The following is a 15,187-nucleotide window of genomic DNA, read 5'->3' on the forward strand; positions in this document are numbered from 1 at the left end:
ATTTAAGAATTTATAAACTACTTTAATCAAGATTTAAATCTATTTTTTATTATTTGCCATGAGGTTTTACCATGTTGCTTTGAAATGTTATGCTTTTATGGCCCCTGCAGCTAATATTTGATAGCCAGGACTATGAAACTGACTACATAGGTAAACTCCAGCAGGGAGTTTGTTCCTCTTGTGTCTGGCAGCAATTTACAGCCTGGGTATTCTGCCCCGTTCTGCAAGGACTGGTGTCCAGAAGCTGCTGCCGGATTTTGCCCAGAGTGAAATTTCAGAACCTTAAATGTACTCTGTAATTGGGCCACAAAATCCAAGAGGACTTAATGCGATTCACAGAGACCTGCCATTTCTCTCATTCCTTCAAGCTGCAGGAGCATAAAAAGCACAGTAGAAACGGTCACATTAGGCAGGAGGTGAAGGTGGCCCCTTTTGTTACAGCCTGATCCTTTTAAACACCTGGCCCTGTTCCATGAAATACAGAATGTTTCCATCAGATGGAGCTTATGGAAGCAATAGGTGGAAATACGTATCTGCTCCGTCTATTATTTATTACACTGCTTGCTCTGACCGACTTTGAAGATCCCAAAGGAGACTCAGAAGCTTGCAGCTCTCCTATCCCTATGTGCTGCTGGTCCACTAACACAGCACCTTCTTGACTACTCGCTCATCTCATTTTCTGCGACTATTCCTTAACCTAGAGGGTTGCACGGCAAGAGAAGCCAAGGGGCCCATGTCCCCTCTGAAGAGTCACATCTAGTGGTCAGAGAGCTGCAGCACATTGGGACGAGGCCTCCTTGGAGGAATCAGTTTCCTGTCTGAGATTGTTGCGATCATGGGAGGGAGATCTGGTGAGCACAGCCTCAGTGCGCCAAAGCTGGAGCACCTGCTACTGAAAAGCAACCATGTATGGAAGGAGCAATTAGCAGGGCTAAATTTAACCAAAGGAGCATCTCTCCCTATAGCGTAAAACCCAGAGCAGCTCCACCATTTAATTTTTTTGAAGAGAAAACTACAGGAAAAGCAGGTCCCTTTAATGACAATAGAATTTCCTTCCAGGGGACAATCAGCTCCTTCGATCTGGCACTTATGATCGGACAGTGGTCTGAAGGTGGCAGGAAACTGGAGCGAAAGAGAAGGGGGGAGATGAACACACAGCACCTTGGACAGCACCCTGGACAGGTGGAAACTCAGCACTGCCCATTCCTTGCTGCTGGACAGTTTTGGCCAGAATTCAGCCCAGCCCAAGCAAACAGCTTCTTCTTTGTCTGAGGTATTATCCAAGGGCCGACGTGCTCCTCTGCTCTGGATTTCAGTGTTAGTCTGAAATAAAATGGCCAGGCCTGTTGTTCTTGTTTGTGTTTCTCACTTGTGACGCTCACACGCCCTCTGATTTGCCCACAGTCCTTAAAGACAGACCCTCCCATTCAGGGCAGACTCCAAGAGAGCTGCTGAAGGACCCTCAGGTGCCTCTGGACCCTGGGCAGGAGCTGTTTGCCAAGGCAGCCTGGAAACCACAACCGCAGGTACTCCTCGGGAGTGGGGGGCAGGGACTGCTTCTGTCCCAGGCAAAGAAGGAGCAGAAGAGGTTCCGGCGGGCTCTACCCCTGCCAACCTTGGAAGGCAGCACCAGTAAGGGTGGGCAAGCAAGCAGCACCCTGCCACCTTACCCACAGCCCAGGCCTACTAGCCCTGGCAGGCTGGTCTCTCGGAACAGAGTCAGCAGGGCGAGCTGCCCTTCCTTGCTGCCCCACACAGTCCCTGCAGCAGCGCCCCCTCCCTTGTAAGCTTCTTCCCTCCTGACCAGGGAACTGGAGCAATGGGGGGGGGGGGTGCCAGCTGCTGCCCTGAAGCTCTCGCTGTCCTTCTGCTCCGTTCCCCCACGCAGTGTCCCCCCCAAGCTGCTCTAGCTTCAACTACCAGCCCCGGACTCCCGAACCTGCACCCGCCCGGTGCGAGCCAGCGACTTGGGCTGGTGGAGAGGAGCCCTGGATGCCCAAAGGCACGGTGCCCTCTGGCCCCAGCCGCTCCCGGCCCTTCGCCTCGGGAACCCCGGACAGAACGAGGCCTGGCGCGGGAGACCCTCCCTTCGGACCGGCCCGAAGGCGGCGGCTTCGCGGAGCCGGCAGGAGCCCGCTGGCTCCCGATTCCGACCCGCTCCTGGGCAGCTCTGGGCGCAGGAGGCCAGGCGGGGGGCTTCCAAGCGGTTTCCCGCGAGGGGGGCCGGGGCCGGGGCCGGGGCCGGGGCCGGGTGGGGGTGCCGACGACGCCCTTCCCCGCGCCTCGCAGCCCCCTCGCGCCGCCTGCGAAAGGCGAGCGGCCGCCTTGGGGCGGAGGAGGCTCCCTGCTGCGTTGCGGCCCCTCCCCCCTGCCTCCCGCCCCCCTGCCTCCCGCCGCCGCCGCCGCCACCGCCGCGCGCGCGCGCGCACTCTCGGAGCCGGGCGGCCGGGCGCGCGCGCGGGGCGGGGACTTCGGCGGCGCTGACGGCGGCCGTTGCAGGAGACCTTCCGCGCCCCCTCCCGCCGCCGCCTCCGCCGCCCCGGCTCCTCCCGCGCCAGCCCGGCATGGCTGCCGCGGGACCGCCGCCGCCTTCACCGCAGCGGGAGCAGCAGCAGCAGCGCGTCGGCGGGTGAGCAGCCGCGGCGGGTGAGCAGCCGCGGCGGGCGGGCGGGCGGGCGGGTGGCGGGAGGCAAAGGACGAGGACCCTCGGCTAGGCGGGGAGGGCGCACGGCGCGGCCGGGGGGCGAGGGCAGCCCGCGCCCTTCCCCCTCCCGCTCCTGCTCCCGCTCCCCCTCCCCGCGGCTGCAGCAGCCCGACCCCGCGCCCCCGCCCGCCGCCCGCCGCCCGCCGCCCGCCCGGTTTGGCGAGGATGGAGCAGGCGCGGGGGCGCGGAGGGGGGCTGCCGCTGCTGCGGCGACCGGTCTCTTGCGTTGCCATGGCGACGGAGCAGAAGAGGATGGCTGAGGACCCCCCCATTTCGGCGGGGGCGGAGGCTCCCTTCTCCCCCCGGCCCGCGTGTCTCCCCTGCGCGGCCGTTCTCGCCTGGTCCGCAGGCGCACGCCCGGCCCGCCGCCCGCCGCGCCGCAGCCAAGGACGGGGCGCCCGCGGAGGGCAGGCGCCGCGGGCGGGGGCGGTTCGCTTCCACCCCCCCGGGCCGGGCGGGGCTGCCTCCTGGCCCCTTCCTCCGCCGCCTCCTCCTCCTCGGTGAGCCCGGCTGCGGGCACCGCCGAAGCTCCTCCGGGGCTGCGGGAAAGGGAGGGACTGGCCGGGCGCCCCTGCTCGTCCCGCGCAAGAGGGGTGACCCCCTACCGCCTTTTCCCTGACAGTGATGGGCGGGAGATGTGCCTCTGCTTGTCCCCCTGCCAGAGTTGTTGTGGGTCCACCCTGGAGTGTTGGAGTGGCTGAAGAACCGTGAGCGTGAGCAGAGTGCTCTCCCTGCGCCCACGGAGTTGGCAGGTGCAAACCTAGGCCTGCCCCCTCCCCCGGCCTGGCTCCCTTTAGCAGGAGTGGCACTAATATCTGGGCCAGAATCTGAGGCCTGGGGGGCAGAAGGAGGAGGGGGCTGCCCCTCCCCATCTCAGCCTCAGTTCTGCCGGGAAGGGAGTTGGAGACCTCCAGGCTGAGCAGAAGGGGGGGGGGGACCTTCAGCTGCCTTGAGTTCCTTGGGACTGCCAGGAAGAGGCAGGCTGAGAACAGGTACCTGCTGTTCAGTTAAGCTGGTGGTGGCTGTCTCTTTCAAGGGACTAGAAACTTGTTCCTCTGCGTGTTCCGGAAGAAACAGCCCATGCTGAGCCCGGAGGGAGTTCTCTTTCTTTCAGGGGGACTGCCCTGTTCCAAGAAAGCAACAAGGCCTGCTTGTTCAATGCCAGGCGGAGGAGACCCACTCATCTTCTCCCATGGCTCTGTTCAGGCTTTTCCTAATGGGCTCCCAGGCCCAGTGGCCGCCCCCCATCTGGGCACTGCTGTTGTTGCTCAGGAGCTGGGATGACTTGCTGGTCACGCAGCAGTGTAAATCAAGGGCAAGACCCATGACTCGTGAGTAAGCAGTAAGTCCTCGGCCAGCCCAGGGGCCTTCCAAGAGACAGGTAGCCCCGGTGGCGAGAGCAGGGGCAGAAGGTGCCCTGGCAAGTGCCCCCTTGCTAAGGATGACCGGAAGCAGCCCCCCCCCCCAGCTTGATGGGGAACTGCACAGGCACTTTGGACAGATTGGGGGACGGTTGTTGATGCCATTTGCAGTAGCCTTTTCTGGGTCTGCCACCCAGGCAAACTAGTCGTGTAAGCTGTTGGTGAGCCAAAGGTGCGGTTAATTTTGGCCATGTTTTTCCTGGTCATTTAGAGCGTAGAGATCCTGCCTCTTCCTTCTGGTTCGTCTCTGAGATCGGTAGCCAAAGTCCCTCTTGGGGAGGGGGGAGGAAGAAAAAGTATTATTTTTCCCTTGCCTGCTTATTCCTCTGTCTGTCACAGAAGCACCTGTCTCCTCAAATTATTCGTTAGGACAGGCACTTGGGTTTCTTCATTCGTTTGCTCAGGCCTTTCTTTAATGAACTCCTTTATTTTGAAAACTGCTCTGTGAGGTAGGCCAGGCTAAGCCAGTGCCGTAGGCAAGGAGCCCCATGGATTCCTGGGGTCTGCCGTGCTGTTGTTAAATCGGCCACAGAGAGGTGGCCCTGCAGCTTCAACAGGCAGGAGATCCCATCTTGGTCCAGTTTAGGGTCTCCAGTTTAGACCTGAGGAAACAGGAGGTTGGAGGGGCCAAGGGCTTCGTGGTCCAGGCTTTCCTCCTCCGCTCTTTCGGCAGGAGCGGGGCTTGGGTGGGAAGGTGCCGCAGCAGTGGGGCAGGTGGCTTCAGCAGGGGAACTTAACCTCTGCCCCAGAAACAGGGCTGGGCAGTTTCCAGGGACCTGCTCTCCATGGCCCCCCCTGGGGTGGCTGAGTGTAGTGGCCACACACCAGAAGAGAGGATGGGGTGGCACGCTTGGCAGGAAGTGCCTATGCTCAAGCAGGGGTGTAGTTCTGTGGCAGCTTCACCCCCCCAGTCCCATCCAATCCCTGGCTTTCCTAGTTCAACGCTCAGGGAAAGGCCCTTCCCTCTGGGATCTGTGCCAGGGAGAAAGGGCCATTTTGAGCTAGCAGCAGTTCCACTACAGGCAGCGACTGGCAACGGCTTCCACTGGACGGTGGCTGGGAATCGGTGGCTGGGAAGATCAGCGGCCAAGACCCTGGCTCCCCTGCAGCCCAGAGTCCCCCGGATGTGATGCCATGGGCAAGACATCCCCTGCTTCCCCTTAGCCCAGCCCACCCCCCAGGCATGATCCTGCCTGGCCACAGAGCGGTTGGTTGCAAGATGTGAGAAGGCGCTGCGCGTGGCATGCATTGAGCGGGTAGGAAAGGGCCACAGGCATCCAAAGCTCGCAAGGACTGCTTCTAATTGGCCGTGAGTTGCCCTCCCCGGGGGGCCCTCCAGATATGTCGGGACAACGGCTTTCGGAGCCCCCAGAAGAAAACCAGGCTGCCTGATCTGAAAGTCATCAGGTGGGCAGCTGCTCTTACTGACAGCTGTAGTGGGTGGACTGCAGAAATGGACAAGGAGGGGTTTGGTTCCCTGTTGCTGCTTGCAGGAAGAAGACAAACTGCATTCTTTGTTTTACAAAATCAGCTCCTGCTGCAGGCAGAAGCTGTATGGCTGGCTGGGACTGGAGCTCCCCAGGAGGCCCCGGTGGCTGCCCAGAGCCTCTGTCTCTGCGCACTGGACCCTCGGGCTGTGCGTACCTGTGCTTTTCTACATGTAAGGCCAGAACCATTCTCTTGGCGGGGGGGCGGGGGGTACATTTCAGCTGGATTTCCTGGCCAAATCCAAAGTCAACTGGGTACCAGCTAAGAGGACTCTGCTTCTGTAGCTGAGCCGTTGCACACAGCAAACGAGTGGAGGGCTCCAGGCCGCTTGTCCTGAGGTTGAGGGCTCCTTCCACTGGAGCATGCTGTGGCCAAGGAAAGGGGAGGTGGATCTACCAAAGACCCCCCTGGCTTCACCTCTATCCTGAGGAGGAACCTGGGCCTGCTCCTTGCTGCTCCTCCCAGCCTGTCTTCAGTCCCCAGCTGTGGCCATTGGTAGGAAAGTTGGTGGGTGTAGTTCCACACCCCTGGGCTCCTTCCCCCTGCAATGACCACTTGGACATCTGCCCATAGAGAGATAAGCTTGCAGCCCACCCTTGCCTCCCCACTCAGGAGCTCATAATGGCTCCGAGTAGATTCAGACAACACGATCAGCACCGCCCAAGGCTGGAGCGGAGTGTCAGGGGCACGTAAGAGAGATTGTGGGGGTTGACTGTCAGCTGCCGCTGTGTCCAGCCAGACAGGGCAGCTCCACAACCTTTTGCTTTGTGGAGGGCATAGTTTTCAGATGCTGCTCTTAGGTCAGAAACCCCTTTGAGCCAACTTTGGTTGCAAAGCACCAACCTTAGCAGCTGGTGGAGCCTGGCTTTGGCTGCTGGAAGGGGAGTGGGTCCAGCCCTCTCCTTGCAGGCTGTGGGTCGCTGGCTGAGTGACATTCCTGGAAGCCACTTGCATGGCACGCACTGGTGCTTTCCCGTTTACCTGCTGAAAGGGAGGCGGATAGCTCAGAGGCGACACACCTGGTATGTGTGCAGGAGGTCCCAGGTTGGAGACGATAGCAAACACATCTGCCTGGGACCTTGGGCTCTCAGACAGTCAAAAGAGAGGTGACCGAGACAGAGGGACAGGTCTGGCCGCTTAAAAGAGGGTGGCCATGGGCGAAGATGACGCACAGTCCCTAAAGGATGCGGGGTGAACAAAGTAGCTCTTTGTCCTGCCTGAGGGTGGTGACTGACGGGGAGCAAACAGCCCGCGACTCCTGCTTGGCCACTTACCTCCAGCCACGGATCGGCCAGGGCCCTGGCCTGCTTGTGACCCTCAGCCCCAGGACTGAAAGGGACCGAAGGGCTTTGTAAGGGCCGAGGAGAGCAGACCAAGGCAGGCTCCTTGGAAGCTGGGCACGCTGCCATATGCTCCCTCCCCCCTTGAGGATCTCTTACAGCTGGACATCTGGTCATTGCAGGAAGCTTGCTTGGGTGACAAGAAGAGCTTGCTGTTGTTCTCTGAAGATAAGCCAAGATTGGGGAGGGGGATCTATCCCCCCCCAGACATCATCTTGCTATTATTCCAGTGTTGTGGCTTTGGAAATCCATTGGCTGATGGTCCCCAGCCTGATCCTTTGTCCTGCAAGGGGAACTTGCCGGTTTCCATTGGCTATTTAGAGCAGGACAGTCTTCCTGACCCCTGGGTGCCCTCCAGGCTAGTGAGGTGCAGTGGCTGTAAGTTGTAGCCCAGCACAAGTTGGAGAAGACTGTGCTAGATTAGCCTGCTGTTCCTCCAGAAGGAAGTCTGTTCCAGACCATTATAAGTCTGTTCTTTGGCCTTCCAGACCTTTCCAGGTTCTGCCCAGGCAGAACAGGCAGGTGGTGCTGAAAGGAGAGTGGTCACCAGGTCCACCGTTGGGCCAGCAGTGGCAGAAAGGAAGCCCCTTTCTGGCTCTTTCAGTGCTTGCAGGCTCGGCAGGGTTAATCGGTGCCCGGGTTCATTGGATTAGCCCCAGTTGCTTGAATTAGCTGTAGTGGCAAGATTTATACTGTGCGAAGCCAAAATGTGGCTTGTTTGATTCTGATCAGTGCGTTGCAGGAAGCCAGCTGTTGTGGCTTATACTGTATGCGTTTGCAAGCTACGTGAATCTGTGTTGCGATGGGGGATATCCTAGAAGAACTGAATCAGGGGAGAGACCGTGGGGAACAGTTGCAAGCTGGCCAGACCGGTTGTTTGCCAGGGAGGGGGGTGACTGTTTATGACAAACAATTACTCTTTATCTGCACATTCCTTCTTTTCTTCCATCAGCAAGATTCTCCCAATGTTCTTCTTCACCTTAGAAGGTCCAGTCTTGCTCTCTGAGCAGGACTTGAAGAGGGCCATCGCGTTCCCCCCGGCTATGCAGTTCGCCCTTCGGATCTTCTCCTTGGAGGGCAGCCTGGGAAAATCTGGTCAGCTTCAGCACTTTGCTTTGCCTTCTTCCAGATCTCTTTGCTCTCCTTTGCTCTTGGAAGTCCTCTGCAGCCATCTTGTCTTCTTGAAGCCAGTTATGACCAGATGATGCAGGAAGGCCTGCACACGAACTTTTGAGCACTAGAGGACCTCTCTGTTTGTGATCACTGTCACTTTTCCTTTCCTTGGAGACCTTGAGGGTTGTGCACTTGCTTCTCTGCTTAAGAAAACCTGAAGATCCAGGCAGTCCTGCCTAGGAATACAGGAGGCTACTGTATACCTCTGGTCCCCCTGTCCAAGAAATGTGGGCAGTGACCAGCAGCAGTAGAGATTTAGGGAGAAGTTCCTCCAACTCTCCCCAGAGCTTTGCAGAAGCTGAACCTTTTGCATGAAGAACAGCTGGCTAGGCATGAGGGGAGTTGTAATCTAGCTCACCCAGAAGGCATCAACTTGGGGAAGGGTGCCCTCAAACATCCTGATGCTGCTTTGCCAAGGCTACTTGGGGACCATGGAGCCAACTTCAGTGGGGCCCCAGCACAACCAGAGGCTGCTTGTGCAACCCTCAAGGCAGTGCAGGGGGAGGGGCTGCTTAGGCAGAAATTCACCGGGATGAAAGATAATTTAGGTAAGCTTCATTATTTTGGCCTGGATGGACAGGGGCTGTTTCTGAGCAGCAAAATTCCTGACCCTTAGGGGGGTGAGTAGCCCAACCAGAGGGCTCCCCATTCCAGGTGGGGGCAGGGCTGCCCTGCCCAAACCTATCCCTGTTGAGGTCGGGCACTGTGGCCCAGGAGCTGCTGCCCAGCTCGTTTCAGGGCCAGGGCCAGGGCCAGGGCCAGGGCCAGAGCTTGGAGATGAGGCGGTGGGATTCTCTGCCATTCGAGTCACAGTAACCTGCAACAGTCCAGAGGAAGGCCACCCTCCCCTGCAGCCGGCCAGGATTGGTTTCCATCTGCCAGGGAGTGCCACACAAGAGCAGAGGAGGCACTTTTACTAGGAAGAGACCAGCAGCTGCAGGGACTTGGGGCTCTGAAGGCCCAGCAAGAAGAAAACATCTGCCTCAAAGAAGCCTTCCTTGTAGTAAGTCAGGTGTAAATTCCCCAGGATCCCCTCTTTCTGGCCTCTCAGCTCAGAACTCTTTGAAGCTTCCATCCAGCTCTGTGTTTTCACCTCCTTGCTCCAGAAAGGTACGAATGCCCCTTCCCTCCACTTTAGTGCCTAATTCCGCTTGCAGGGACTAACATCAGTTTCATTTTGCCTAGGCCCAAACAGCAGAGGCAGGCATTGCCACCGAGTAGAACAACCTTGGGTGCATTGCAACACCTTTGGAACTGCCCTTCCAGCCATTCCAGGGGCATAGCTGTGCAGACCAGCACAAAGACTTTGCTCTGCCCTCAGAATCAGATTCTTCCTCATCCTTTTGGGTGAAGGAGAGAGAGACGTTCTCCAGGGAGAGCCATGGAAACGTCTATCTGTGGGATAGCATTCCGACTTCTTGAAGAGAAGAGGGCTTGTGCATCATTTTATTCTGTGCCATTTTAGATAAAATCTTCTCCAGATGCCCGGGAACTCAGGGAGCTGTAGCTGCAACCAGTTTGGAGGGCGCCAGGTTCTGTAAGACTTTCCCTTGTTTCGGGAGAAAGCTGGATGTAAGTCCAGGAAACTGATAGGAATGGTGGCTGAGCCAGGCTGGCTGAATGCAGACTGATGTGTCCCCGTCTGGTGGTGCACAGGCTGTCGTGCCAATGCAGCGGGTTAAGTGTTAACAAAGGCCCTGCTATTTTTGCTAGTGTTACTATCATCACCATACGCCAGACACCGAGGGCAGACCTGATTTCCTCATGGAAACACACCACTGAAGCCATGACTGGGCTGTACGCTCCCCCAGTTATATGTTTTGAGAGCTTCCTAGGAACGTGCAAGCGTGCAACTTAAAAAGATCTGGCAGGATGGGGAGGCGAATGTGGATTTATCCCAAGACACTCAGCCAGGATGCCAACCGCTCTTACAGGGCTGCCATTGTAAGGAAACCACGCAGGACGAGCCACAGAGGATGCTCGGCCTGAACGTCTCTGGAAGCTTTTTCTTAGAGAGGAGAACCCTCTGAAACCTCCTCTTCCTCCCCCCCAGATATTAGGCAGCGACTGTGATCTAGTTAATGACTTCAGTGCCACCAGGTTGGGCTTGACTGCTGACGACTGCAGGGAAGGATGCTGCCCGTCTTGACCAGCCTTGCTTTTCCAGCACAGCATATAATGTCTTGGATCCCTCCACTGCCTTCTGTTTCCGCAGCCTTGCCAAGCCGAGTCATTTCTTCTAGTCCAGGCCCAAAGGATGAAGGCTTCTGCTGGCTGACCGTCACCTCAAGGGAGCAGCCGGCCTTGGTTTGATCCAGGATTGATCGGTCCTTCTTGCAGTCCCTGATAGTCTTAGGAACCATTTTCAGATCTATAATTCAAAGGCATTTCTCTTATCTTCTTCTTTCTCAATGTCCAGCTTTCTGTGTTGGAATGTGAGCCTGGCCCTGGGAATAGGGAAGAGATGAGCGAACCGTTAAGGAGGAGAGTTTCAAAAGAGATTATTCAGTCCTGGGAAAGAAGAAAGTGTGAAAAAAAACAACCCGCACCCCCTCGAAATACCCCCACCTTGACCTCGTTTGGTATAAGATGTAGTAGACAGAAACTCTGGCAGGCTTTCAAGGCTTTGTTGTTGTATCATAGAGCGCATTCCCGAAATGGCTGCTTCTCCTGTTTCTTGACCTGGCCTACCTCAAAGGGGTGACACTTCCACAGCCATACTCTACGGTGGAAATCCCCACTTAGAGCAGGAGATCGTTCCCTGCTGTATCCACAAGTAAACCAGACTTAGGGAACAAAGTAAGGCCTTTTATTCAGCAGGGTTATTCCTGGACAAGAATTTCCTGGGTCCCACTTGCGGGGGGACCCAGGAAAGTGGTTCGCATTGCTTTTCATAGGATGACAGAGCACTCCTCCTCATCCAGCAGTTACGCGAAGAGCGTGGTGTCCGTAAGCCAAGCGCAAATTGTCAGCGTTGAGTTTCTTTTCTTAGACTTCAAGCTCCCCTTTACCTGATTGCCATTCTTTTGGGAATCGCCAATTCCACCAGGCAGAAACAGGGCGTTGGGGCCGCTCTCCGCTTGCCTCAGGAGCCCTCCACAACAGCACTGCCCCTGAGACCGTCGTGGCTCTAACTCTTTGGATGTCGCTGTCACGGATATGTCCTTATCCTTCACGGTCTTGGCATTGCTTTCCTCCCCAGGATTAACCTCCCAGTTTCTTCTCTAGCACATTGCCCGTTTTCCTGTTCTTGAGCCCAAGAAAACAAAACTATCATTTTCCCAGCTTCTGTGGTCAACTGGGTGTTTCGCTTTTGTTCAACGAAGTGGCATTATCTGCATTTCTCAAAGTGCTCTCGAGTTGATTCCAGCTGTCGTTTCTTCAACTTCTGCCATCCTTATATGACATAAACTGTTTGAGTTTGGTGCATCATCATCTTCCTCCCTCCCTTCCCTATTTTAAACCACTTGGTTTCTCCACGTGGCAGGAGCTCCTTGTTCATTGTAAAGGTTCCTCCAAAGAGTAATCAGGTGGCCCATCCATTAGCCTTAATAGATTCCACATTCTGGCACGATCCCCGCAATCAAAGAACCTGCTGTAGTCAATCACGCAAGGAGAAGCCTCACTCTAATAATCTCTTCTTCATCCATCTTGCGCTCCTACCTGGCCTCATCTCCCTGCAGCCCTGCTCCGTAGCTGTTGGCGTCTCTTTGGAGCCTTAGACAGCCGAGGGGGCATTTCAGTGCACCTCGTGCGTTCCTCCTGATAACTAGTTCACCATCTGTAGTACCTCCCTTTTTAGTGGAGCTGGTTCCTGAGTAAATTGTTTCTCTACAAATGTTTCTGTCATTTTGTGATCCTGTTTGTAATGATTTCAGTATAATCTTCCCATCTTCTTTTAACCTCATTTGCTTTTGTTAGAGCTTTGCCATGATTATCCTTGAGTAGCTGTGCATCTTCCTGTGATTCTCTGATCTTCGTAAAAGCATCATCTCCTGTTTATTTCCCTCAGTCTTGACATTTTTTTCTTTTGATATCTTACATTGTCCTTCCTTGTTTGATGCTGAAAATCTGCATTCAGTTGTTATACATCCTTTTTTCTGTCCAAGTCTTTCATCCTCCATCTGTCTCTGACTTTCATGATAACTACTTGGATCTTCCCTCTTCCAAATTTTGGGAATACATTTTCTGCTTTGGTTTTCCTAGCATCTGACCTCTTCCCAGAGCTCCTGAAATTCAATTTCACCTCAGTTAAATGTACTGAACTTGCTCTTTGAATGGATCTTATATTCACCAGGTCAAAACTTGTTCTGAGACTTACACTCATTTAATTTTCAAAGTTAAGCTTAAATATTTGGTACAGATAATTCACAATCTATCCAATGTCTGTATCTGGAAGTGTTTGGGCTGATAGCTTGTACTTCTCTGCCTTTTCTCCTGTTTGATACTGATGTTGTCCACCCAGTGAAATCCAAGTGTACAGTTTGTGTTTATGATGCTTAAAGCATTGTTGGCAATGAAAAAAGGAATTCCCGTCATAAAACTCTGCTAACTTTTCTCCCGCATTACTGCATTCATCCAATCCAAATCTTCCTCTAATTGCAGATTCCCCCACTCCCCTGACTTTTGCATTCATGCCAGTCACCCATTGCATTCACCGGATATCCACTAATTCTTACCTGTCATTTACTGGGTTACGCTGATGGTCTTTTTTTAGTTCCTGTCCAACCCTTTTGCATAAGGCTCGTGTGTGTGTGATCTCATGCCCTGATCTGATCTTGAAGCCCGCCTAAGCCAGTATGCTTTACTCCCACTCTGAGCCTATGAGGTTTTCCTTGATTCGCAGCCACCCCATTCCATGGTCCAGCTACAGCTGTCCTTAGAAATGAGGAGCTCCTCTTCCAGTACTGGCCCTGTTGCTGACCGCACTTCCTTGCAGCTCTGGCCTTGCCTCCTCATTGCTTCCGGGTCTCCTGGTCAACATTCAGGGTCCTTCTCAGGGGCCAGAGGAATATCTTCTGACCCACGTGGTTTCCTCATCTGGCACTGAAACTTGTCTGAATGCCGCAGTCCTTCTGTTCGGTTTCCTCCATAGCAACCCAGAAGTGGATCCCGGTTTGGAAGGCGGGTGGGCTTCCCAACACCTGCTGAGCTCTATCTGTCCTCTCCCTGCTGTGGGTTACTTACTTCTCTTAGCTTTACCCCTCCTCTTCTGACCTTACCAGCAAGGGGAACAATGATAGAGCTAGCAATTATTTGAGCTTCTTCCAATGCTTCGTTCGCTTTTCTTCTCCTTTTCTGCCACAGATCTACCCCAGCTGCCTGTCGCCAAAAACCACGTTCTCCAGAACCCAGAGCTTTTATCCCTTTCAGCCTGTTATGTAACTTGGATAATTCTGCAAGGACTGTTTGCGACCCGGAGCCGCGTCTGCCTTCTTGGGCACTTATAAGCTTGTGGGCCCGTTCCCTGGGAAGGAACGAAAAGCGCAGCCCAGGAACCCTCTCCCTCGTAGTCCAGAGCGCCTTTTCCATCACCCTTAGGGCTGAAACTGGAGCCACACAGCAGAGGAGGAGGGAGCAGCCAGCGCCATGCGCCCTTCTCCTTCCGCAGTGCTGGAGAGCTCCTGACCAGCAGAAGAGGGGTGGTCTTCAAGCGGGGGGGGGGGATCTTCCGTGGAATAAGGGCCCTTCTGCCGCAGCCCTCCTCCCCCCCGCTGGGGTCTCTTGGCTCAGGGTGGTTGGCTGCTTCCCTGGTGCCGTTTCTGGGGGTGCATGGCAGGTGCCCCTAAGCAGAAGTGCCCGCTGGTGCAAAAAGTTTTAGCACCGGTGTCATTCAGCCGTATGGTGTTGATCCTGGTTGGACATCAATCCAGGTCACGGTGGAGTCACCACTGAGCTTCCTGCTGGACCAGACCTGTTTTGAACGTGGGCCAGAAGTTGCCCACCTGTGATCCAGAGGGAGGTGGAGAGATGAGTCTGTCCTTGGGGTTGGATTCTTGTTCCCCACGGTTATTCTGATCAGACAGCATCCTCGTGGCTCTCTAGTTCTCCAGTGGAGCTTGCAACCCTTTCTATAACGCAGGGCGTGTTCGGTGGGGCTCTTTTGCCACCTCCAAGCTGGTCACTATTAACCTGTCTCTCTCTGCCCCCCGTCTCCTCTTTGTAGGACCACCTGTCTCCAAAGAGCCGCACCTACAGAGAGGAAGAGCTCCTGAGCCGTCGGAATTAGCCCCTCGCCATCATTACTCCTGCCTGCCAGACGGACCCCCCTCGGGAGGGCCCTCCTTCTCCCTATGAGGGCCCTTTGAGCCCCCAAGTCTGCTTGAGGCCTGCCTTCCAGTACTGCCCTCCCCAGACCATGTGGCAGTCACTGTGCCGATGCCTGCTGCTCCTCCCGCCCTTCTCGCAAGCGCCCACGGGGGCCGCTGGGTGGGGAGTGCACCTGGCCCTGTGGATCCTGAGCTTTGCCTCGGCTGTGGTACGGATGGAGAGCCAGGCCTACTCGCCCACTGTCAACACACACTACGGGAAGCTCCGTGGGGTGCGCGTGCCCCTGCCCAGTGAGATCCTCGGGCCTGTGGACCAGTACCTGGGGGTACCCTATGCTGCACCTCCCATTGGGGACAAGCGGTTCATGCCCCCCGAGCCGCCGTCCTCCTGGTCGGGGATCCGGAACGCCACCCACTTCTCCCCAGTGTGTCCGCAGAACATCCACACCGCCGTGCCCGAAATCATGCTTCCCATCTGGTTCACCTCCAACCTGGACATTGTGGCCACCTATATCCAGGATCCCAATGAGGACTGTCTGTACCTCAACATTTACATCCCCACTGAGGATGGTGAGTCCCCCAGCGGGGTGCCAGTAGGACACGTGTGTGTATGTGTGTGTGCACGCGTGTCTCTCTCTCTCTCCACTGTCCAGTTGGCGTCCTGCAGTCTGAGCATGCTGCCATCGCTTGCTCTCCTCCTGACGCATGCCTGTCTATCTGTGTGCATCCGTTTCTGGCCACGATGCTTGTCCTTCCTGCCCCCGGCTGCCATGTGCTCCTTCTCACTCTTCC

The 15,187-nt window shown here is 55.9% G+C and overlaps 1 protein-coding gene across 7 annotated transcripts in view; it reads left to right on the forward strand.

Moving 5' to 3' along the window:
• Positions 1 to 2,407: 2,407 nt before the first annotated feature.
• The window catches only part of NLGN3 (neuroligin 3), a 30,860-nt gene continuing 18,080 nt past the window's right edge, over positions 2,408 to 15,187 (forward strand). Inside the window, exons 1-3 of one of the 7 annotated variants that reach the window (XM_088151853.1) lie at positions 5,123 to 5,532; positions 5,657 to 5,785; positions 14,293 to 14,965. In XM_088151853.1, the coding sequence (XP_088007979.1) occupies positions 14,485 to 14,965 (481 nt within the window). In that variant the 5' untranslated portion in view covers positions 5,123 to 5,532; positions 5,657 to 5,785; positions 14,293 to 14,484. Of the gene's footprint in view, positions 2,647 to 5,122; positions 5,533 to 5,656; positions 5,786 to 14,292; positions 14,966 to 15,187 lie in introns of those variants that run through there. The other 6 variants (XM_088151856.1, XM_088151854.1, XM_088151852.1 and 3 more) reach the window with 6 other exon arrangements.

This window comes from Python bivittatus, unplaced genomic scaffold (assembly GCF_059951505.1).
Source record: "Python bivittatus isolate LINGU-HERP-01145 unplaced genomic scaffold, Pbiv_v1 ctg000670_np1212, whole genome shotgun sequence".
In the NCBI taxonomy this organism is placed as follows: Eukaryota; Metazoa; Chordata; class Lepidosauria; order Squamata; family Pythonidae; genus Python; species Python bivittatus.